Here is a 23,764-nt window from a genome sequence, read left to right on the forward strand (position 1 = left end):
CTTCTCCAACACCACAGTTCCAAGGCATCAACTCTTCGGCGCTCAGCCTTCTTTATGTCCAACTCTCACATCCATACATGACTACTAGAAAAACCATAGCTTTGACTAGATAGGCCTTTGTTGGCAAACTAATGTCTCTCCTTTTGAATATGCTATCTAGGTTGGTCATAACTTTTCTTCCAAGGAGCAAGCATCTTTTAATTTCATGGCTGCAGACACAATCTGCAGTGATTTTGGAGCCCAAGAAAATAAAGTCTGTCACTTTTCCATTGTTTCCCCATCTATTTGCCATGAAGTGATGGGACTGGATGCCAAGATCTTAGTTTTTGAATGTTGAGTTTTAAGCCAGCTTTTTCATTCTCTTCTTTCACCTTCATCAAGAGGCTCTTTAGTTCCTTTTCGTTTTCTGACATAAGGATGGTGTTGTCTGCATATCTGAGGTTATTGATATTTCTCCCGACAATCTTGATTCCAGCTTGAGTTTCATCCAGCCTGGCATTTCGCATGAAGTACTCTGCATATAAGGTAAATAAGAAGGGTGACAATATACAGCCTTGTACTCCTTTCCCAGTTTGGAACCAGTCTGTTGTTCCATGTCCAATTCTAACTGTTGCTTCTGACTTACATACAGTCTTCTCAGGAGGCAGGTAAGGTGGTCTGGTATTCCCATCTCTTGAAGAATTTTCCACAGTTTGTTGTGATCCACACAGTCAAAGGCTTTAGAGTAGTCAATGAAGCAAGAAGTAGATGTTCTTCTGGAATTCTCTTGCTTTTTCTATGATCCAGCAGATGTTGGCAATTTGATCTCTGGTTCCTCTGCCTTTTCTAAATTCAGCTTGAACATCTGGAAGTTCTTGCTATGTGTTTGAGCATCTTTTAATTTTGTATTGCAGATTATTCTAGAAAAGTTTATTCTCTCAAAGGATCTGGTCATTAGGGAAGTTCCTATGGAGATCAGACCTAGGGTCGGTGACTATTTTTGGCCACTTGGGAACAACTTAAGGTTCCTTTTACTCGAGTAAAGAAAGTGGAAAGTGTTAAGTGACTTCTGGCTTGAGAAGTCCTTCATTTACTCCCTCACTCCCTGCAGGAGGAGGTGAGGTTCCAGGATGTAGGGGTTGAGATTTTTAGACAATGAGTTTACAAAATTAGAAAAGTAATTACAAATTAGAAAAGTAACTTAGAGTGGCTTTGGAATAATCTTTTACGTGACAACCCCCTGGTCTCTAAACCTGGGCTTCTTTCACAGTTAACAGTCACTCCCTCCTCGCCCCCAATAAGATCAGTGCGACCAGAATTCCTCTGCTTTTCTCTCGAGTATCTTCCAAATTACTTTCCGTCCTGCCTTGATGCTGGCCCTATCCCCTCAACTAAGTTGACAGCCACCTTGCTTTTCTCTTGGTCATCTCTCCCTTTGTATCTATTTTCCACACTGTTGCTGCAAGTTTTTTTTCTTTTTTTAATCTTAAAGATGTCCTATTTCCAGCAACAGTGATTCTTTTTTTAAAAAAAATTTAATATGATTTTTAAAGCTTTCTTTCCATTTAGTTATTACAGAATATTATCTGTATTCCCCATGTTGTACATCCTTGAGCGTATCTTGCACGCAGTAATTTGTATCTCCCATTCCCCCAACCTCTATATTGTCCCTCTTCCTCCTCACTGGTGACCACTCGTTTGTTTTTTTAATCTGTGAGTCTGCTTATTTTTGTTAAATTCACTAGTTTGGGACTTCCCTGGCAGTCCAGTGGTTGAGACTTCTTGCTTCCAATGCCTGGAACATGGTTGGGGAACTAGGATCCCACATGCCTCGAAGTGTGACCAAAAAAAAAGTAAATTCACTAGTTTGCAACAACAGTTCTTAAATCTCAGTATGCATCGGGTTCAGCTAGAAACTTATTATAAACAGAGATACCTGGGTCCCCTCCCAAATCAGGATCTTGGGGAGGACATTACTGGGCATCAGTATTTTTTAACAAGCTCTGATTTTGATGCATACCAAAATTTAACCCTAAGTACATAGGACAGAGCAAAAAAAAAAAAAAAAACTCGGCATATTAGGCCTCTCAGACCTGGATCTAAATTACTTCTGCAGGTACAGTCCCCTCTGGAACCTTATCCTGTATTTAAATTGAAATCTTGAATGTCTTATTTTCTCAGGCCTGCAAGCTTCATATAGTTCCTTCTGCCTATACTGTTCAATACACCATTCCCTGCTTAACTTTCTTTTGAACAATACAAATGCCACCTTCTTGCGTCTCCTTTCAGACTTTGTTTATAGAACTTTATCTCACTGTACTATTTCATTAACTTCTTATGCGTCCGTCTCCCTTGCTAATTGCTAACTCCTCACAGGGGGATTATAATTTATCCATTTTGGTATCCTTAGCAAAGGATAAATCCTTAGCAAGCACAACCTGGCAGTGTTTTTGTATACAGTAGGCAACTTAATGGAAACAGTGACAGACTTTATTATCTTGGGCTCCCAAATAACTACAGATGGTGACTGCAGCCATGAAATTAAAAGATGCTTGCTCCTTGGAAGAAAAGCTATGACAAACCTAGATAGCCTATTAAAAAGCAGAGGCATTACTTTGCCAACAAAGGTCCATCTAGTCAAAGCTATGGTTTTCCAGTAATCATGTATGGATGTGAGAGTTGGACCATAAAGAAAGCTGAGCACCAAGAATAGATTCTTTTGAACTGTGATGTTGGAGAAGACTCTTGAGAGTCCCTTGGACAGCAAGGAGATCAAACCAGTGAATCCTAAAGGAAATCAGTCCTGAATATTCTTTGGGAGGACTGATGCTGAAGCTGAAGCTCCAATACTTTGGCCACCTGGTGTGAAAAGCTGACTCATTAGAAAAGACCCTGATGCTGGAAAAGATTGAAGGCAGGAGGAGAAGGGGCCGACAGAGGATGAGATGGTTGGATGGCATCACCGACTCAATGAACATGAGTTTGAGCAAGCTCTGGGAGTTGGTGATGGACAGGGAAGCCTGGAGTGCTGCAGTCATGGGTTCGCAAAGAGTCAGACATGACTGAGCGACTGAGGCAGCTTAATACACATTCCTTGCATGAACTGATTTACCTACTGTACATGATAAGAACAGAGGTGCCACCAAGCTGCCTGTCCAGGGGAGCAGAAGACAGGCGGGGCTGGGTGAGCCTCCTTACCGTGGTGTGTCCTGGACAGCTGCTCGTGTTGATAGACTGAGGATATAGATCTGACTCCAACAGGATTTTCAGCGACCCTGCCAGCAGGATTGTCAATAAATGAGAATTTACCAGTAGCCAGCAGGATTGTCAATAAATGAGAATTTACCAGTAGCCTATGGCATAATCTGTTGAAAGTTTTGTTTTGGAGGATGGAAGATAAATTTGATTCTTCCCTTGTGTGTGTTATTCCGTGTGTGCCACCACCCACCCCCCCACCATCTTAAACCCAGATAACCTCTCTTCCTCTGTCTTTCCCACCAGATTCGTTTCATTTCACAGAGACCTGCAACCCCTCCCTCTGCCCTGTGGCCTTTTTCTCGCTTGTCTTCCTAACCCACACAACTTAGGTCTTTAGCCACCTTCTTGCCTGAGTTCTTGATTATCTCCCACTGCAGCTGCCAAGTGAAATCTTAATCTTGGGTCAGTTTGTCTGTTAATGTTCAAGCACCAATATCCAGGATGCTAAAAGCATCAACACTACACTGTGTTAGGATTGTGTCCATAAGCTGGGTTTTCCGATAGTGGGACCGTCAGTGCTGCCCGGTGTCCATTTTCCCAGTCAGCTCTCTCCCATTCTCCACAAGCCTTTCTTCTCAGATCTTTGACTTCATGCCCCTTCTCTCATCAGCTGACCTTCCACAGCCTAGTGGGAGAGGCAAGCAAGAAAAATCACAGGCACTGCATTAGAGAAAGCATTGGAGCCACGGGAGCGCTCAGGAGGGAGGGGCATCTGATCTGGTCCTGAGCAGCCAGTAAAGGCTTCCCTGAAACAGCGCATCAGCTAAGCCCTGGAGAGAGCCACAGTCTGCCAGAACGGAGGAGAAGCGGTTGTTTGGCTGGAGCATTGCACGTATGTTACAACAGAAAACTGGAGAGGCAAGTGGGGTCAAATTTGAAGTCACATAAAAGACTTTCAAGTTGATCCTAAGGAGAATGGGGAGGCACTGAATTGTAGGAACAAAATCAGATTTATTCCCTGGATTTCAGGGTGAAAACACCAAGGGGAGAGGAGCAGAAGGCTTGCTGGAGTCATCAGTGAAGAAATGAGGGGTCTTGATGAGATCCTTAGGAAGGATGTTAAGGTCAGGAAATAAGGCTTGTAACAGAACCTTATTTCTATTAGGACTAGAGGGAGAAATAACAGAAATAAGGTTCTGTTACAGGATGGATGGTGGTAGAGGCTCCACCGAATCCTGGGGAATGGCTGGCTGGATGTAAGGAAAACTGGAGTCCAGGGTCATGGAAGGCAAGATAAATGTGCATTTCAAGGTTAAGAGGCATCTCCAGCCCCACCCCATACATCAGAGTGATCCTTGTACCTGTCTTTATTCATATAAAGGTATGGAAGTGATGTTTTTTTATTTTGGAGCCTAGGCCTGAATTGGTCATGCAGCTTCTGTTTTTTGTTTTTGTTTTTGTTTTTCACTTGGAATTCAGTGCAAACTATGTAAGGCAACTTGAGCTAGTCTACTGAATAATGACATGATATGCATAGCTCAGCTGGTAAAGAATCCGCCTGCAATGCAGGAGACCCCAGTTCGATTCCTGGGTTGGGGATATCCCTGGAGAAGAGATAGGCTACCCACTCCAGTATTCTTGGCCTTCCCTTGTGGCTCAGCTGATAAAGAATCTGCCTGCAATGCGGAAGACCTGGGTTTGGGTTGGGAAGATCCTCTGAAGAAGGGAAAGGCTACCCACTCCAGTATCCTGGCCTGGAGAATTCCATGGACTGTATAATCCATGGGGTCACAAAGAGTAGGGCACGACTGAGCCACTTTCACTTCACTTCACTTATGCAGAAACAAACCAGCCTAGCTGAGATGTCACCAGATGAACTACCCAAGTGAGTCCAGCTCAATCTGTTAAAAAAAAAGCCACCTCCACAAAAAGAATATTTTAGATTCCTTAAAACATGCTTCTACAATACCTTACCATTCTCTGTAATATTCTCACACTCAGGTGTTTCTCATGCTGGATTATAAACACTAGTGGCATAGGGTCTCTATTGGTCTGACTGGTAATTTTCTTCCAGGATGCCACACACTGCCTGGCACATAGCAGGTACTCAATAAACATGACTGGTTGAAAGGACCAGATCCATGGAATGAGTCTCACCCGATTACAAAGGGATAATTTCCAGCAATGAAACTGCATTTCCTCTCAGGCCTTGCGGCCAGTGGTGGATGGAAGGTGAATTATGATGTGTGCAGAACATGGGACCTTGGGGAGTTCCGTAACCAAGAGGAGAAAGAAGTAACAACAGCCAGTGTAGACAAAAATAATTGCTTCTCCCTTCTTCCCCTTCCAAGTTCCTAGTGGAGAGCTGAGCCCAGCATCCCAGACCCGTGTGACTGCATAGGCAAGCTTTTGGAGACTTTAACTTCACTTTGGTACCCTAGCCTACAGCAGCTTAAGGTGTTGGCTTTCTAGGCAGACAGGAGGCTTTTAAGTAGCAAAGCTCCCTGCACTCAACAAGCCCAACACCATGGGGAAGGGAGACGTGGAAACACCACCCACCTCGGCCTACCGCTCTGTCATGGAGGAGTATGGTTATGAAGTGGGCAAAGTCATTGGCAATGGCTCCTATGGGACAGTGTATGAGGCTTACTACACAAAGCAGAAGGTCATGGTGGCTGTCAAGATCATCTCGAAGAAGAAGGCCTCTGAGGACTATCTTAACAAGTTCCTGCCCCGTGAGATACAGGTTGGAAAGGGGTCTAGAAGAGGGCACTGATAGCAAGATACTTAATGGTTCTCAAAAGGGGTACGGTTAGGAGGGGGTGGAGCCAGAAACCACTAAACTACAACTGAATGACTCACTAGGGAGCTAGGAAAATTTAAGTTTCTTTCCACCTCACCTTCAGACCCTCCAAAAGTAAGAGTACAAAACGCAAGGCTTGTCCGTAGGCCACCAGCCCTCTGGGGTTTGATTCTGTTGCAGAGCTCTAAAACAGCAGCAGTGGGAGAGGAGGAGGGCTGGAGCACAGCTCCCTGCCTGGGTTTGATGGGTCCCTCTTCTGGAGCCAGGTGATGAAGGTCCTGCGGCACAAGTATCTCATCAACTTCTATCAGGCCATCGAGACCACATCCCGGGTCTACATCATTCTGGAGCTGGCTCAGGGTGGTGATGTTCTTGAGTGGATCCAGCGCTACGGGGCCTGCTCTGAGCCCCTTGCTGGAAAGTGGTTCTCCCAGCTGACCCTGGGCATCGCCTACCTGCACAGCAAAGGCATCGTGCACCGGTGAGGGCGCTGCCACTCAGACTGGGGCTTTTGGGCTCCAGGGGGTTTTATGCACGTCTCCTACTTTCTGCCCCCTTTCCCTCACCCTCCCCTCCTTGATCTCCCTCCTGAGTATCTAGGCCCATTCATCCGCTTTAATCGTCTCGTCAAGAACATTTTTTTTTTTAAAGAACATATATTAAGTGCCCCCTGTGAGCAGAGCACTTTATGAAAAGTGATGGTAAGCTCCCAGTAGTCCTTAGTGGCCATCCTCTCCCCTTTGGGTTCTGCTCACAACTCCCTGGCTTTCCTTCCTCTCTGCCCTGTGTCCTCATATTGGCATCTCTCTCCCTTTGCCTGTCCTCATTTCTAGCCTCTGACCCCTGGCCCTTCAGCTCCCAGTCTAATACTAAGCCCTCTCCTGACCCCCAGCCTTTCTGCTGCTGGTAGGGACTTAAAGTTGGAGAACCTGCTGCTGGACAAGCGGGAGAATGTGAAGATATCGGACTTTGGCTTCGCCAAGATGGTGCCTTCTAACCAGTCTGTGCGGAATAGCCCTTCTTACCGCCAAGTGAATTGCTTCAGCCACCTCAGCCAGACCTACTGTGGCAGCTTTGCTTATGCCTGCCCGGAGATCTTGCTAGGCTTGCCCTACAACCCCTTCCTGTCTGACACCTGGAGCATGGGCGTCATCCTCTACACTCTGGTGGTCGCCCGTTTACCCTTTGATGACACCAATCTCAAGAAGCTGCTGAAAGAGACTCAGAAGGAGGTCACTTTTCCACCTAACTATGCCATCTCCCAGGAGTGCAAGGTGCTGGCTCCCCTACGAGGGCTGAAGCCTTGGGTGCCCCATAGGGAGGGAATACCCAACCTAGACCTCCTGATCCAGGGGAAGGCTCCTCGCCACCAGGGCCATCTCACGCCTACTCTCTGCCCTAGAATGGCAGGGAGGGCTTAAAGGGCCAACCCCTGGGCTTGCACCTGGGACGAATGATAAGCAGGTTTTAGTCTCTATCTCTTGGAGAAGGAAATGGCAACCCACTCCAGTACTCTTGCCTGGAAAAACCCATGGGCAGAGGAGCCTGGTAGGCTGCAGTCCATGGGGTCGCTAAGAGTCGGACATGACTGAGCGACTTCATTTTCACTTTTCGCTTTCCTGCATTGGAGAAGGAAATGGCAACCCACTCCAGTGTTTTTGCCTGGAGAATCCGAGGGACAGAGGAGCCTGGTGGGCTGCCGTCTATGGGGTCGCACAGAGTCGGACATGACTGAAGCGACTTAGCAGCAGCAGCAGCAGTCTCTATCTCTAGGCCAGAAGACAGGAGGCTTTTAAGGGTAAAGTCAGGGCCATACTCCCTTTCACCAGAGTGGTGTGATGGGCTATCCTGCTTCTTCCTTAGGTCCAGCTGCTCATTGCCTGTGTGGCACAGTAGGGGGCCAGCTCAGCCAAGACCTCTCTCTCCCCTGCCCTAGAACCTGATCCTCCAGACGCTATGCCAAGCCACCAAGCGTGCCACCATCCTGGACATCATCAAGGATCCCTGGGTGCTGAAGTTCCAGCCTGAGCAACCCACCCATGAGATCAGGCTACTCGAGGCCATGTGCCAGCCCCCCAGCACCACTAATTGTCACCAGTCCTTGGAAATCAGTACCTGAAAGTGGCAGAGGGGGGAGGGGGGTTGAAAGAGGAGCAAAGCAGGAGGGTCTGGGGATAAAAATCTTTTATACCAAAAATAAATAAATCTCATTCTGTTTAAGTTTCATTAGCTGTAGTCACATTCTTTCCTCAGGGGACCCTTAGCAGGGACCAGTACTGAGGGTGAGAGGTGGATTTCCGCCCAGAGCCTGTAACTAGTCATTTTGACACCAGTTAAGTCTAGATTGTAATTTACAATTAGCTCTTCTGTGGCTCTGAAGGTGGGCTGGGTGTGATGGGAGGAACACCTGCTTTGGAGCCGCTTCACTATTCTGGCTGAGGACATGCTCGCTGCTGTGTATCTCCAGGCCTCCAAATGTTCAAGTAGTGGGGCAGAACTTGCTCTACCCTGGTTGCTCTGTTTGTCTATAGTCCAAAGGGACAGCGTTGTTCATTCTTTTAGAAACCAGTATCAGGAGGTGGGCAATATTTTGGTTCCTTCCTCCTTCAAATGCCACCTTAACTACCACTGAAACAGTCCTGGTAGTTACGGTCCCTCATCATTGTTCCTACACGTGGAAGTAACAGTTTCAAACCAAGCCTATTCACTGTGTGTTCTGGAGAAAGCAAACCTATTTGCTCCGTTATCTATGTATTTCTCCTATCTGTGAACGGGCTTAGTAAAAGGAATATGGGTAGTAAAATCACGCGGCTCTCTTTGCAGTGGCACAATTGGGTGAAAAGGGATGAGGGAAGACTTAGGGGCGGCTCTACATGATTCTGGGATAATACTAGACGGCAGTTTCCTTACCCTCAGCACTAAGGCAACCCTAGGACAAACCAGCTTGAGAGATGGAACAATACCTGCCCGGAGCACACCAGGTTAAGGTACTGGAAGCTCCGTTTGTTCTACGCTACAGCTCCCCTTTCTCACTCTCACTGTCACTCATTTCTTGAAACGAAGCTCCAAGAACCAGATGAGTTTCCGTGTAGACAAGGCAGCATAAGCACTAGGGTTCCATCCGCCCAGTTTTATTGGGAATGAGGGCCCTGTAATGCTATCCATGGGAGCCCAGTGGCTCTTCCCATACCAATCTTTCTTCATAGTTGAGCCAGGGAAGGGAGGGCCACAGACCCTTTTCTCAGGCAGGGTCACACCACCACCCTCAGCAGGACCTACCAACAAGGCCTTGTTTCCTTTAGCTCAGCATTTGGCACTTAAGGAAAAGAGAGCAACAAAGGCAACGTCAGGCTGACAAGCCCAGACTCATCAGGACACCCACTCAGCCAACTGCTTTAGTGCCGCTTCATCTTCATCCGCTTTGGGAGCTTTGGAGACAAGGACACCCAGAGAAAAGAAAAGTGTTAAGGTCTCAGCAACTTCCAACCATCCCCTCCTGTAACACTAGGAACCTGCTGAATGCTCTCTCCCAGCAAAGAACCTAAGGGTATGGTCTTGCTTGCTGGGCTGCTGCTAATTCCCATAGCACCTTTGTGCAAATCAGAAGGTGCTCATTTCTCCCAGCATTTGCATCCCTAAACCAGGATACATGGTTTGTGGAGTGAAGTGGATCTCAGTCCCCATGCCCCTTCAGCCAGGTACCCTTATGCAGTTAACAACCTATGCAACTGTAGCAGCAACCCTCTCTGCCTGGATCGTTTGAGGCAGGATGGATGAGGAGTAATTTTCCCCCTGTCTATCCCACCCTCTCAAGTCCTTGAGATGACAGAAGAGCCCTGGGTACCTGGCTCTGCAGGCAGATGTGTAGCAGGTACACTGGGCAGTGCGACTGGGGGCTCCTCCTCCTCGTCACCAACGTGTAACAACTCTCGGGCCAATTCCTCCTGCTCCAGCTCCTCTAGCTCCTCCAACAGCTCATCCTGGATGTGGGAGGACAAGGCCACTCAGAACAAAGGAAAATTCTGTTTCCAAAACCATACTTTTGGAGTTCCCCCCAAACCTGCCCCACAATTCTCTTGGGCATTCCTTCTGACTGGTCCCGTGCCTTCAATATTCCCCGACCCCTCTCGCCCAATCACCTCATCCACGTCATCTCCAAAGCCCACAGGCCGAGAAATGGCATCTGAGATCTGCTGGGCCACCTCCTGTTGTTCTGTGATGTCAGCCATCAGTTCATCCACCTTGTCAATGTCCCTGAGAATAAGATACACAGCCCAGAAATCAGGTGACAATCCCCTTCACTTTTTAATCTCACATGAATGACGTCCCTCCTGCCTGTGGCTTCAGGCTGACAAATCCATGGCTACCAGGTAAAAGAGACCCCTGGAAAAGTATAGAGACAAACTTGGGCTGAGAAATGACATGAAGCCACAATGGGGAAGACTGGTTGCTCTCTCTGAAGGGTCTTACAAAATGAGAAAAATTGGGACTTCCCTGGTGGTTCAGTGGTTAAGATTCCGTACTTCCACTGTTGGGGGCCCAGGTTCAATCCCTGGTTGGGAAACTAAGATTCCACAGTTGCTCGTCACAACCAAAAAGGGGAAAAAAAAAAAAAAAAGGAAAATCATCTTTCCTCCCTAGAATGTCCCAGCCAGCAGAGGTCATCTTGTAGTAAGCAAGAAGGCTGACAGAGGTCTCGCCGTCACAGGTGTCTCTACTCTCAGTTCACATCTGGAGAGGTTTTAAGATTCACAGCACAAAACCAAGCTGCTCTCCCCAGTGCCTGGGCCCCCTCCTCCCCTCCCCCCATACCCACATGTCCTGGTAGGCCTTCTTCAAGCCTTGGGCAGCAAGCTCCATGGTACGAAGCACTTCTGCATTGGTGGTGGCATTCTCAATGGCCTCACGCTGAAACTCCAGGGTGGATAATGTCCCGTCGGTTTGTGCCAGCTGCTGTTCCAACCTTTTCTTCCTCCGCAAAGCCTGTAGGGCAGCTGATCCAGCCCACACCCTGAACATCAGAGCCAAAAACCCTTGCTTCCCCCTGGGCCCTCCCTGGTGGCGCCTTTCCCTCCCCCATTACCTCTCTTGTTCTTGGTCCCATGCTTCTTGGCGGTTTGTAGCTCCTGTTCAATCTTCTGCTCCAGAAATTCCTGTTTCTTGATCAATATCTTCTCCGTCTCCTTCAGTTTCTGTATTGCCTCTTCAGGGGTTGGCCCCTTCTCCTTCTTTCCTGGAATTCAATGGAGCAGCCCACATTGTGTGAAGGAAAAATATTAGCCACTGATTGTGGAGTGCATGGTATGTGCCAGGCACTTAATAGTGTTGGTAATCCCCAAACGACTTTCTACAATGAAATGTACCAACTCCAGTTTACAAATGTGAAAACAGGCACAAAGAGGTTAACATTTTGATCTAAAATCACAACTGCTGTATAAGAGACTGCAAGGAACTGAAATGTGACAGCATGAATTCCAAAGCTAGGATCCTTTTGCTATTCCTAACTACATTTCAAGTCATTTCCAATCTTGTTTTTTTTTTAAGACTTTTTTTTTAGAACAGTTTTGGGTTTACAGCAAACTGAGCAAGTGGAAGGTACAAAGATTTCCCATGTGCCGCCGGCACCCACACATGCATAACCTCCTCATTATCTCGTTCCCCACCAGAGTTCAATCACATTTTATAATCACTGTTCCACTTGTCATCCTAGAAGATACTCAAGGTCCTGACTCCACAGCATCAAATTGAACAGAGCATGGAGGCTAAAGAAAAAAATCTGATCTCAATTTTTCCCTTTATCTTCTGCACTTTTAACAGATTAAAAAAAAAAAGCTGAAGGCCTGAGCCTGCTTAAGATCCTTCCATACTCTCCACTGCCTACAGAATAAAATCCAAAAAAGGTTTTTTAACAAGATACACAGGGTCCTTCACACACACACACACACACACACACACACACACACACACACACACCCATACTCAGAGGTCAGAACTTTTCCCTAAATATACCACACTTTTACCTGCCTCTGTTTTGCACAGTTACCTCTTCCTAGAGAACCTCAACCACCCTTCCACCCCCCATCCCCCGCTTGGCATACTTCTAGACTCCGGATCACCATCTGCCACCCTGATTCTTCTGTGTGCCCCTGGCTTTCGGGAAAATCTCCATCACGGAGTTGCCACACCACACTGTAAATGCCAGATTTTGCCTGTCTCCCCCACCTCAGAGGAGCTCAAGAGGGCTAGCTTTCTTGGGAAGCACCAGTGTTTTGGAAAGGACTGGTTGCCAAAACACTCGTCCCCAAAGCCTCAACAGTGGGAGCCAGCACAGTAGCCACGCCCTCCACTCGCGCGCCCTCCGGGGCCTCGGGCTCTTCCCTAGCGAGGAAGGCAGCTGGAACCGCGCACGCTCACAAGCGGCGGTGCTGGCTCGGGAGAAGGCCGGGCTATAGGGGTTTTCCAGACAGCGTCTCCGGCTCTCCCCGCCTCCAGCCCGCTGCGGCCCGCACCTCCCGGGGGCCAGTCTCGCCCGGGCTCACCCCTCCCGAACAGCCGGCCAAGCCCACTCATCGCGACCCTCGCCTCTCCCGCCTCCGCCCCACGGTATCCCGTGCGCTTCCGCCTTGCTCAGGAAAGGTGCCGTACGCATCACTCCGAGACCGGCCTCGGCCAATCCCTCCTTAGGGCACCTCGGCGACATCATCAACAGGCGCCAGTGAGACCACTGCTATCACGTGAGCCAACACACCAGCTCCAAAGCCACGCGCTCCTCTCAAAGCGGCCGCTTTGTTTCCTGCTGTATAAAAAGGTCGCCCCACTCCAACCCGCGAACAAACTCTTTGTTTCCTGGAAGGAAATGTGCAGGGTAATGCACCCTACTACTTGGGGCCAGTGGAAGAGTTTTTTTATGCCCTTGACAGAGCTCGGGAGAGGGGTGGGAATGGGGAGAGCACAAGGAGATCACAGAAGGTTTGCCACAAGTTTATAAAGCGGCACCAGTGCCTCACAATCTGGTCTTTGCACCTCCGGATGGCCCACCCCAGGTCAAAACAGAAACAACCCACACAGGATAAGATCTCTTCTGCCGCACACAAATACACTTTAATAATTTACAAATGCACCTGAAAATGCCCTCCTGATTTCCTTTCAGTTCTGTGCCTCAAATTACTGGACCTCAGAGTCCAGCCTGGGCCTTTGTGAATGCATCTAATCCTTGAGTTAGGGTTTGAAGGCTCATTCCATGCTGGACATGAATGCAGGTAACACCTAGAAAGAAAAGAAGCCGCATTTCATCAGGCCTTCAGGGCTCCCAGTTAGGAGACTCGCCTTTTTGGGCATCACCTGCATGCAAACTATCCTGTACATACCTATCAACCCTTTCCCTCTTAGGAAGCCTTTCTCCTCATTCCCCAAATGGCTAGCCTCACCACTTAGTACCCAGTTTGCTGACATCTACGATGTTCCTCTTCTCATCATCAAAGAAGATCATCTGGGAGAAAGGAACTCCGGTCTTCCGCTGCAACCTGTGCAAGACAGGGTGGGAGTGAGCACGCTGGCTTCTTAGCCCCTCCAGACTCCCTGGTCTTCTCTCCCTGCCTCACGACTTATCGCTTCGTACCTCTCAAAGTGCGTGACTTTGCTGCCTGGATAGATTTCCCGATGAACAAAGTATCTGACAAGGTCAAAGAGCTCCAGCAGCTGGTTGGCTCCTTCAACCTCACTTGTCCTACAAAAAGGTATAGTAGATGGGGAGAATGGAGGGCCAAGGCTTCAAGTGAAGTTATGTGTAACCAGGGGGAAATCAACTTCTTGTTTGTCCGGGATGGGCAAGCATCTTCCGTCCAGCTTCAATTCCATATCCTTCCTGTCTGACACGGGGACCACTGAGCCAATGTTTATTAAATTACAAAATGCACAGCAGAGGGTACAATTAGAAAACGTACAAATACTTGCAAATTTGCACAGCCTAAATTTTTGCAGCCAAAGGGTTACATGGAAGTCTCCTCATGCACACATCTCTCAACATTAGACCGACTCAGTCCCTCTTCTTACCGTGAAGCAGCCGCAATGGGCACTCCCAGGCCCCGCAATCGTTCCAGGACCTCAGGCACCTCAGGGTACAGCTGGATGCTCTGGCCCCGCCTATCTCGTACAGTTCCATCACTGGAGAGGGCGAGAGTGCGCTCAGCTCCCGCGGAGCCCCGCCTGGCCCCAGGCCTCCCCAGCCCTGCCTCACCTGCTCTTGTGGAACGGGGGGTCTACGTGCGTGTCCACCCAGAACGGCCAGAGCGTGTAATCTGCGAGAGGAAGAAGGTGGGGGTGTCTCAGCCTGCGCGGGTGCAGGGCCACAAGAGCAGGTACTGGGGTTTGGAGAAATACTGTGCCTTACGAAACTTTCCCCAATCCGGTCCCTCACCTAGATCGAAGACTGCGAGTTTCGGAAGTCGCGCCATGACCCGTGCCCGCAGGCTGTGCGCATGGAGGCAGGCCTTGCTCTCACAGCTCGGTGGCCGCCGGCTGGCCTCAGAGAAACGGCGACTAGAGCGTCGCCAAGCCGAGCTGGGAAGGTCGGTCCCAAGACCGCACAACGGCGCCCTCTCGTGGTGGAGGAGGGGAAGGACCTCAGCAAAGTACCATCGCTCCCATGACTCTCAGGTCTCTGCAAGGTATCTTCCCTTGTTTCTCCACCTCACCTAGGCTCACCATATTCTACTGAACTAGAGGAGCCAAGGAAGGGAAGCCCTTTCTTCTAGTACCCCTCTCTCATTTTATCTCACCGAGACCTAAAGTGATCCATCATAGCTCATCACTCCTCATCCTATCTCAATATCAGCCTCTCCATGGTATAGAAACCTGAGCCCTCAGCAATATTCCAGCCATAAAAAAATGTAGTGTTGATTAAGCTCTTGAGGGTTTTTCTTGAACCAGGCCCAAATGACCTGTAGCATCTCAATGGGAGAGAACTCACTCTCCTGGTTTCTAACACCTACATCAATAGTATGCTGAAAGATATTTAACAACCAGTTTGGGGGGAAGGACTGATTTGTAATGTCAATTTCTGTAAATACTCTGACCGTGGCCAATTTCAAGCTACCAACATGAAGTCAGTTAATATGGGGCTGGGAAAGATGCCAGCGATTAACTCTGGCACAAGTAACAGTTGGCTCTGGCACACTCCTGAGTATATATATACACTTACAGTTTGAGAATTCCTCCAAGGGTACATTCCTGTCCATTGTCACAGTCCTTCAGCCTGGTGTAACTGGGTGTGCACCGGGTCCGTTCTGGGTTTTTTTTTACCACACCCAAAACTAAGATCCCACCGGTCCTGTCGGATCTTAGTTCCCCAACCAGGGCCTGAACTCTAGCCCTTAGCAGTGAAAGCACGGAATCCTAACCACTGAACCACTGGGGAATTCCCTGGGTCCACTTTGATTTCAGTCACATTTGTGCAATAGAAGAAAGATTCCAGGAGGTCAAGAAATATTTTATTGAGAACCAGGGACACAGCCATAAGAGAGTGAAGCACACAGGACTGCAAACTAAAACCCAGTAGCCAGCAAGGGCCCTCTGGGCCAGGAACACTGCCTCCTGGGGTCCTCACAGTCTCCCACCAACAGACACACAAGACTGGGCAGCCAGGGGAGCGGGGAGTGGTTCTGGTGTCCCACAGAGGGAGAGGATATACGATGCCTCATTATGAGTGACAGGGCAGGAAGGTCAAGCGGAGTGGAGTCCATCACTGCCTAAGACCACCCCCTCCTCTCAGAGCCAACACCAGGTGGAGGACTGAGCCACCTAGTATCTTGTAGTCAGCTGCCGTCTTCTCATCATTCCTACAGGAAGAGGCAAAAACAGGAAAACAAGTTGTTAGCAACACCCTTTAGAGTGGCACTCTTGACCTGGGTTTCATGGATCTCTGGAAATCTATGAGTGCATATGAGAAAATAAATTACATCTTTTATGTTTTTACTAACCCCCAACTGTAACTTGATATTTCTTTCAATTTTGAACACAGACAAAAGCCCACAGAGGAATTAGCAATATGGGTAACCTGTTAACAAGAGAAATTAGAGATATTTTCAGACTTCCCTGGTGGCTCAGTGGCAGAGAATCAACCTGCCAGTGCAGGAGACAGAGGTTCAATCCCTGATCTGGAAAGATCCCACATGCTGAGAAGCAACTAAACCCATGTACCACAGCTGTTGAGCCTGTGCCCTAGATCCTGGGAGTTGAGACTACTGAAGCCCACACGCCCTGCAGCTGGTGCTCTGCAACAAGAGAAGTCACGGCATTGAGAACCCCACACGCTTCAACTAGAGCAAAGCCAGCACCGCAAAGACCTAGCATAGCCAAAAAAAAAACCCCATCACCATACCTTCATTTCCATTCCATACTTACATCTGTTTACCACTGTAGATGAGCCGCTGCTGCTGTGGTGGAATTCCCTCTTTCTCCTCCACACGCTCCTTAATTCGTTCCACCTTTAGGGGTACAAGTAGTCAGGGGCTGCTCAGGGGGAGGGACCATGGAAGTGGAAAGAACAAGAGCTATGCAGATAGCATGAGAGCAAAAGGACTAATTTCATCAGCATACCCAGGCAAAGGCATGTGTAGGGAGATAGGCTTGGAGAGGTACTGGGCATACACTACCTTGTCTGTGGGTTCAATGTCAATCTCAATCTCCTTTCCGGTCAGCGTCTGAAATAGGCAAGGCTTTCATAAGTCTTATAGTGCAGTATACAATTTGTCTCCTAGGTAAAACATCCTGGCCTAGCCTTGGGGGATTGACTCCCTCCTGAGAAATGCACATTCTCAGCAAAGTTGATTTGAAGTGTCAGGAGTATTTGCTCAGACCCAATTTCAGACATTTTTAGGCTGTGAACAACTTTGACAGGGGAAGAGTCTGTAAATCATTTGACCTCTTAATCTCACAGGTCATCTCATTCCCCACCCAATTAGAATCCATGAGAATACTATAACTCCTTTGGATAAGACAGCAATGAGAGTTGACCTAAGGAGAGTATTCCTTTGAAAAGGACCTTGTTTTATGTACTAATGCTAGAAATTAACACTCAGATAATTCCAAGCATTCTCAAGGACACTAGAGATCACCTCTGACCAGCTTTTTAAGCAATACTAGAACTCAACATTCTATTCTCCTGTAACTTCTCCAGATTTTCACCTGAATCCTAAAATTGCAGCTCTGGTCTTCTTGACTTATTCCATAGGCTAAGGGTTGCTGATACCCAAAACACAACCGTACACTTACAAATGCTGTGCTTCATCCAATCTTATCTCCCATCCATCCTTGCTCTTAAAGCGCCACCTGCATCAGTCTACAGTAATCTAGACTACAAATGGACAGTCTAATTTAGGGACATTTTCTTTGCTTCTACTGTTTTCCTTGTTGCCATCCCCTCTTCCACTCTTTCTCAAACCTTGAAGGGACCCTTTAAGATTGATGACTTGTCACCAATGCACTTTAATAGATATTACAGCTAGTTGTTTTAAGTGTCAAACTCTCCAATTTACACTCCAACTTCCTAAAGGACAGAGACTGTTCAATCTTCCCAGTCTAAGCACAAAGTATGGTGTTTGACATATAAGCAGTCGATAAATATTAATGGAAAGGCTAAATACACTGGTGGCTCAGACGGTAAAGCGTCTGCCTACAATGCAGGAGACCCGGGTTCAATCCCTGGGTCAGGAAGATCTCCTGGAGAAAGAAATGGCAACCCACTCCAGTATTCTTGCCTGGAAAATCCCATGGACGGAGGACTGTGGTAGGCCACAGTCCATGGGGTCACAGAGAGTCAGATACGACTGAGCGACTTCACTCACTAAATACACTGAAGATCATGTTATGATCACAGCCAACACTTACTGAACACTTTCTAAGAGTCAGAAACTATGCCAAGTATCTTGCATGCATCAATACATTTAATCCTTGCAAGTAATGAGATATGTACTATTCCTATAACCATTTATAGATCAGGAAAATGGGGTTTGGATAGGTTAAAAAGCAAGCCTATGATGTCAAAAGGAGAGTGTGGACCCAAATGCAAATTCTCTGGCCCCAGAACCAGAGCTTCTCGCTCCATATTCAGCACTGCCTGAGTCTGGCTGATCTGGCACATGCTTGCAAGCCGCATCTGACTCTGAGACCCCGTGGACTGTGGCCCGCCAGGCTCCTCCGTCCAGAGGATTCTCCAGGCAAGAGTACTGGAGTGGGTGCCGTTTCCTTCTCCAGGGGCTCTTCCTGACCCAGGGATCGAACCTGCATCTCCAGCTCCTTCCTTGGCAGGTGGATTCTTTACCACTGAGCCACCTGGGAAGCCCAGGTGATCTAGTATTGGGACTCAATGTACACTCCTGTGGCAGATCACAAAATAACATATGGTTCCCACTCATGGGAACAGCATGAAGAAATTACATAGGACCTAATTTCTCAACTATGAGAATGGCAAAAAAAAAACAACAAAAAAAGCAGGAGTAACTCCCTTGGATCGACCTGCTTGGATGCAAAATAATACATTACAATAGTGATTCTCAAGTTTCCACCCCAACCCAAGCTGGTCTATATGAAAATTCAATAGTCTGTCAAAATGAGAAAAGTAATGACAACAGTGAGATTTTCATGAAGCTAAGTATGTGCGTGCCTTCTCGATTGTGTCTGACTCTTTGTGACCCCATGGACGGCAGCCCGCCACACTCCTCTGATTTTCTGCAAAAATATAGGAGCGGGTTGCCATTTCCTACTCCAGAGAACCTTCCCACCCCAGGGATCGAACCTGTGTCTCTTGCATCTCCTGCACTGGCAGGTGGATTCTTTACTACTGTGCCACCTGGGAAGCCCTGAAACTAAATATATTCAGCTGTTAAAATGTCCTTTTATGAAATGACAGTGACAACATATGGTATTTTTTTTTAGGCTCTTTCCTGACCAAATGAAAAGTATACAATTCTGTGTTGTCCACAAATATTTCACTTTATTGCTCTTAATACTTTAAGTACAAAGACTCTTTAACCAGACAATTCTATTTCTAGGTAACTAACCTAAGGGAAAAACTTGAAATTTTAGTTCATATTCAAAAGAGGAACATTTAAAATATACTGTAACACCTTTCATAAAAGCAAAACACTAGAAATAGCCTAATGAAACAAACTATGGTACACCCATAGAATGATATATTTATTATGCAACAGCTTATACACAGACATGGAAAGATCTAAAAGAATATACGATTAGTATCAGTTTCTACATGTAGATATATACATACATACCTAAAAAGGATTAAAAGTATACATATCTCTTAAAATGATTATCCTTGAGGAGTAGGACTGAGCAGAGGGTTTACCAAAGCTAACTCTCCCTTTATCTGTACTATTTACATTTCTAATAAAAATATATTCCGTTATCATATGGATATTAATAAATATTCATTCTGATTTAATAACAACAATTTTTAAAGAGTACAAAAAACTCTAACAGGAGGCCTAGAACTACCCTCCCAAGAGCTGAATGCTTGGGCTTTACAACGTTTGAAAAAAATTACCGGTTTATAAATTCTAAAAGTCTAGGACTGGTTTTCTTGTTTCTGAGATTGACTACAAAAGCCCATGAATGTATCCAGACAGCATTCTGGCATATGGCATCCCAGCAACAACACTTCTGGGACAATAATATGTCCAAAAATATGTCTATGACAATGGACTGCTGCTGCTGCTGCTGAGTCGCTTCAGTCGTGTCCGACTCTGTGTGACCCCATAGACAGCAGCACACCAGGCTCCGCTGCCCCTGGGATTCTCCAGGCAAGAACACTGGAGTGGGTTGCCATTTCCTTCTCCAATGCATGCAAGTGAAACGTGAAAGTGAAGTCACTCAGTCGTGTCCGACTCTTCCCGACAGGCAAAAGTACTGGAGTGGGTTGCCATTATGGACTGCAACCTTTTGAAACTGCAAAACTAGAAACAGCATCTAAATACCATACCATTGAAGGTTAAATACATTATGGTTCAGACACAGGGGGAAAATCAGACTCCTCAAATTGGGTTTAGACTAATAGTATAATTCTAATTTTGTAAATAAATAAATCAACACGTGTATTTATATGCTTTCAAAAAGGTTTGAAAGGATATATATATCAGTGCTTTTATCTTGAGTTGTGAGATTATGGCTGACTTAAATTACTTTCTTTGTGCTTATTTGTATTTTCCATTTTTTAAAAACCATGAACACACTGGGATGAAAAAAAAAATTAAAACAATGTCCTTGATGAGAGTAAAGTAGCACCGTCTACTAGAGATAGAAACTTAGTAACAGCCACATATACAATATTAAATATTCTAGTAGCCACATTTTTTAAAGGTGCAATTTTAATATTCTGAAACCCAATATATGCAAATTATTAATATATTTTATTCTTTTTTCTAACTAAATCTTCAAAATCCTGTGTGCATTTCATACTTACAGCACACTTCAATTCAGATGGTAAGTTTTCATCTGAAATACTTGATCTGTATTTATATTTCATAATTTACAGTTGATGAGACTTCCCTGGTGGTCCAGTGGTTAAGAATCCATCTTGCAATGCAGGGGATCAGGGTTCGATCCCTGGTAGGGGAACTAAGACCCCACATGCCGAGGAGCAACTAAGCCAGAGTGCCACAACTACTGAGCCGGAGTCCATGTGCCCCAACAAAAGATCCCACATGATGCAACCAACACCCAATGCAGCCACATAAATAAGTATTAAAAAGATTTTTAAAACTTTTTCATAATTTACAGTTGAAAAAGATTTACATTACCAACTTGTTCCAAACAAGTTAAAAGGTTTCCCAAGGGCTGAATAAAGTTTTAGTTCTTATATTTAACTAAAATGAAATACAAATAAAATAAATAACTGAAATAAAACTTCAATTCCTCAGTCTCACTGGCCACATTTCAAGTGCTTGATAGCCCAAGAGGGCTAATGGGCACTGTGCTGGACACGGCTCAAGCATTCCAGCTTACGTAGGAAGCAACAATAAAATCAGAATATCCCCATTTTGTAAACTCCAATGAAATAATAGATCTAGGCAACTACTAACATCACGGAAAGCAAAACCACCTGACAGAAGTAAATGTCACAAAACCACCCATGAATTACTCTCACATGAACAGACAGGACTAACTGAGCCTCTAGATCTTATTATCAATTAACAGGAAATAAAGAGGAAAGAAATATATTAAAAGACAACATGGGGATGTAGTCAGCAAAATCCAAAATATAGGAAACTCTATGGGACCAATAATCTAGGTTACTCAACAAGAAAAAATGAGGGAAATGGAGAATTACAAGTTTAAAGAGGCCTGAAATACTTAACAAAGCACAACGTATGAATTTTAATTGGATCCAGATTCAAACAAATTGTAAAAAATAAATATGACAATGGTAGTGAGAAGTTATCATTGATTTTTTAGTTGTAATAATTATGGTTATGTTAGGAAAAAAATTCTTTTTTACAGATAAATACTGAAATATGTACAAACAATACATGCTACACATCTGGGATTTGCTTCTTAAAATATCAAGTAAGAAAAGTGGTGAGTATAAATAAAATAGGATTGGCCATGAGATGATAGTTTTGAAGCTGCGTATAGGGTGCTTTGCGCTTCCCCGGTGGCTCAGTGATAAAGAATCTGCCTGCCAATGCAGGAGACGTGGGTTTGATCCCTGGGTCTGATCCTTGGGTTAGGAAGATGCCATGGAGAAGGAAATGGCAACACAGTCCAGTATTCTTGACTAGGAAATCCCATGGACCTAGAGGAGCCTGGTGGACTACAGTCCATGGGATCACAAAAGAGCTGGATATGACTTAGTGACTGAACAACATAGGGTGCATTATTCCTTCTCTTTGCTGTTGTATATGTTTGAAATTGTCCATAAATTAAAACTGTTTAAAACTGAACAGTTTTAAAAGATCATGTCATCCTGGGTTTCTTCCCTCAAATCTGATCATTGTGACCTGGGAATATATCCAGTGGTATTCAACTGGTCTATGATGAACCTAAACTTAACATTCTGCTCTAAGCACTAGAGGGGATACAAAAGAAATTAAGTGACTCAGCCTCTGTCAACAATCTTTTTCAAGTGAAGATTTACAATCAACAGACAATGAGACATACAATTAATAAACCAACATACAAGGAAATGCCGTACTGATTATTACCGTCCAAATACAAGGTGCAGTGACAAAGTGCTGTGATGAGGGAAGACCAACAGTGATCGATTTAAACCTGACTGAGGTAACATTTCACTCCCACTGTAACAGCTAAAACAAAGATGGGTGCAGAGCAGCTAGAATGCTTACTCATTGCAGGTGGAGATGTAAAATGGTGCCACATTTTGGAGAACTGTTTGGCAGTTTCTTTTAAAGTTATACATGACCCAGTAATTCCATTCCTTGGTATTTATCCAAAGAAAATGAAAATATGTGGTTTAGTTGCTAAGTCGTGTCCAACTCTTGTGACCCCATGGACTGCAGCCTGCCAAGCTCCTCTGTCCATGGGATTCTCCAGGCAAGAATACTGAAGTGGGTTGCCATTTCCTTCTCCAGGGGATCTATCTTCCTGACCCAGGATTCGAACCCAAGTCTCCTGCATTGCAGGCGGATTCTTTACTGACTGAGCTATAAGCTGTAAGTCATTATTCAAATTTTAAAAAACAATGACCTTTAAAACGCTGCTTGGCCTCAATCCTTAGCTAAGAGGTAGTTCAGAAGGGCTGAAGATGTTAGTGGCTATTATGCGTGGTAAATACAGTAAGGAGCAGATGCAGTAACGACAGACTTAGCAGTTAAAAAAAGAAGTTTCACGTTGCACTGCACCACTTGTTAGTTTTTGTCCCTCCGTCTTAAGGCGCAAAGGAGGAAACCGCAAGGTAGGGCTAATGAGGGTTAGGAATTAGTGAAGAACCATGGGAGGCGGGATGGAGATCGCGTACTAGGGTACTGATAACCTGCCTCAGTCAAGGCTAGTCCAGGATGCTGGCTCAGAAAGGTAGGTGCTAACTGAACACGCTCCCACCTTTGGTTACTGAAGGAAGGCTGAGATATTACATCTTGGCAACAACTAGCCAAGGCTTACAGTCTAGTTTCTGGGAGGCCCCAGTTCCCTAGGCTAACGCTTTTATGCTGTGCTGTGCTGTGCTCGGAGTAACCTACGTTAGGGGCTGGGAGAAGCGGGTAACTTGGGGATGAAGGATGGAGAACAGAGCTCATTCCAAGAAACAGAGAGATAAGGAGGCCAGGATGTTACTAGGCCTTCTCTATGACCGCGGGGGTGCGTAAAACCAGCGAGACTTCAGACAAAGGCGGCCCTGAAGTAAAAGCAGGTACATAAGAGTCCCCTGACGGGGCCATCCCCCTGCTCTCAAAGTCCTCTTGGGCCTCCCCCCTACCTCCCAGCACCCCTCGCGCGGAGCCCCGAAGCTGTCAACCCCCTCCATGCTCGGGAAAGGCGTGGTTTTCCTTCCCGGTTTCTCCCTTAAGGCACAGCGGCCAGCCCAGTACCACTGCGTCTTGGCAAGGCTGGTGGTGCTCCCACCTTCACTTTAATTAGCATCTTCTTCTCAGTTTGGGGCTGCACACAGACAAATTGCTGCTTCTGCCGCTGCGGTCGCCGATGCCTCTCCCCAGCACTCCGCCTGCAGGAATCACTTCTGCTTCCGGGTCACTGCCAGGCTCCACCCCTGCCTCGCACTCCCCCACCCCCTTCTTTCCAAGGGGTTTCGGAAAGGCT

General features: G+C 46.3%; 4 protein-coding genes across 6 annotated transcripts; 1 reads left to right on the plus strand and 3 right to left on the minus strand.

The window, feature by feature from the left end:
- The first annotated feature begins 5,704 nt into the window (after positions 1-5,704).
- Positions 5,705-8,099, plus strand: TSSK4 (testis specific serine kinase 4). 2 transcript variants are annotated; one of them, XM_068964793.1, is made up of 4 exons: positions 5,705-5,923; positions 6,247-6,461; positions 6,855-7,254; positions 7,917-8,099. In XM_068964793.1, the coding sequence occupies exons 1-4, from the start codon at positions 5,705-5,707 to the stop codon at positions 8,097-8,099; spliced, it is 1,017 nt and encodes a 338-aa protein (XP_068820894.1). The 2 variants fall into 2 exon arrangements, with proteins under 2 accessions (XP_068820894.1, XP_068820895.1); XM_068964794.1 differs by having other exon boundaries at positions 6,891-7,254.
- A 1,019-nt stretch (positions 8,100-9,118) lies between these two features.
- On the minus strand, positions 9,119-12,606 carry CHMP4A (charged multivesicular body protein 4A). The gene is made up of 6 exons (XM_068964795.1): positions 12,520-12,606; positions 11,064-11,213; positions 10,797-10,974; positions 10,120-10,234; positions 9,825-9,960; positions 9,119-9,408 (listed from the first exon to the last, which is right to left on the minus strand). The coding sequence occupies exons 1-6, from the start codon at positions 12,548-12,550 to the stop codon at positions 9,350-9,352; spliced, it is 669 nt and encodes a 222-aa protein (XP_068820896.1). The 5' UTR covers positions 12,551-12,606; the 3' UTR covers positions 9,119-9,349.
- A 512-nt stretch (positions 12,607-13,118) lies between these two features.
- MDP1 (magnesium dependent phosphatase 1) lies at positions 13,119-14,522 on the minus strand. 2 transcript variants are annotated; one of them, XM_068965015.1, is made up of 6 exons: positions 14,397-14,522; positions 14,217-14,277; positions 14,033-14,143; positions 13,599-13,706; positions 13,418-13,503; positions 13,119-13,246 (listed from the first exon to the last, which is right to left on the minus strand). In XM_068965015.1, the coding sequence occupies exons 1-6, from the start codon at positions 14,431-14,433 to the stop codon at positions 13,155-13,157; spliced, it is 495 nt and encodes a 164-aa protein (XP_068821116.1). In that variant the 5' UTR covers positions 14,434-14,522; the 3' UTR covers positions 13,119-13,154. The 2 variants fall into 2 exon arrangements, with proteins under 2 accessions (XP_068821116.1, XP_068821117.1); XM_068965016.1 differs by lacking the exon at positions 14,033-14,143.
- A 947-nt stretch (positions 14,523-15,469) lies between these two features.
- On the minus strand, positions 15,470-23,660 carry NEDD8 (NEDD8 ubiquitin like modifier). The gene is made up of 4 exons (XM_068965017.1): positions 23,570-23,660; positions 16,633-16,680; positions 16,382-16,464; positions 15,470-15,816 (listed from the first exon to the last, which is right to left on the minus strand). The coding sequence occupies exons 1-4, from the start codon at positions 23,585-23,587 to the stop codon at positions 15,720-15,722; spliced, it is 246 nt and encodes an 81-aa protein (XP_068821118.1). The 5' UTR covers positions 23,588-23,660; the 3' UTR covers positions 15,470-15,719.
- Positions 23,661-23,764: the final 104 nt, after the last annotated feature.

The sequence above is a fragment of the Capricornis sumatraensis genome, chromosome 2, assembly GCF_032405125.1.
Source record: "Capricornis sumatraensis isolate serow.1 chromosome 2, serow.2, whole genome shotgun sequence".
Taxonomy (NCBI): domain Eukaryota; kingdom Metazoa; phylum Chordata; class Mammalia; order Artiodactyla; family Bovidae; genus Capricornis; species Capricornis sumatraensis.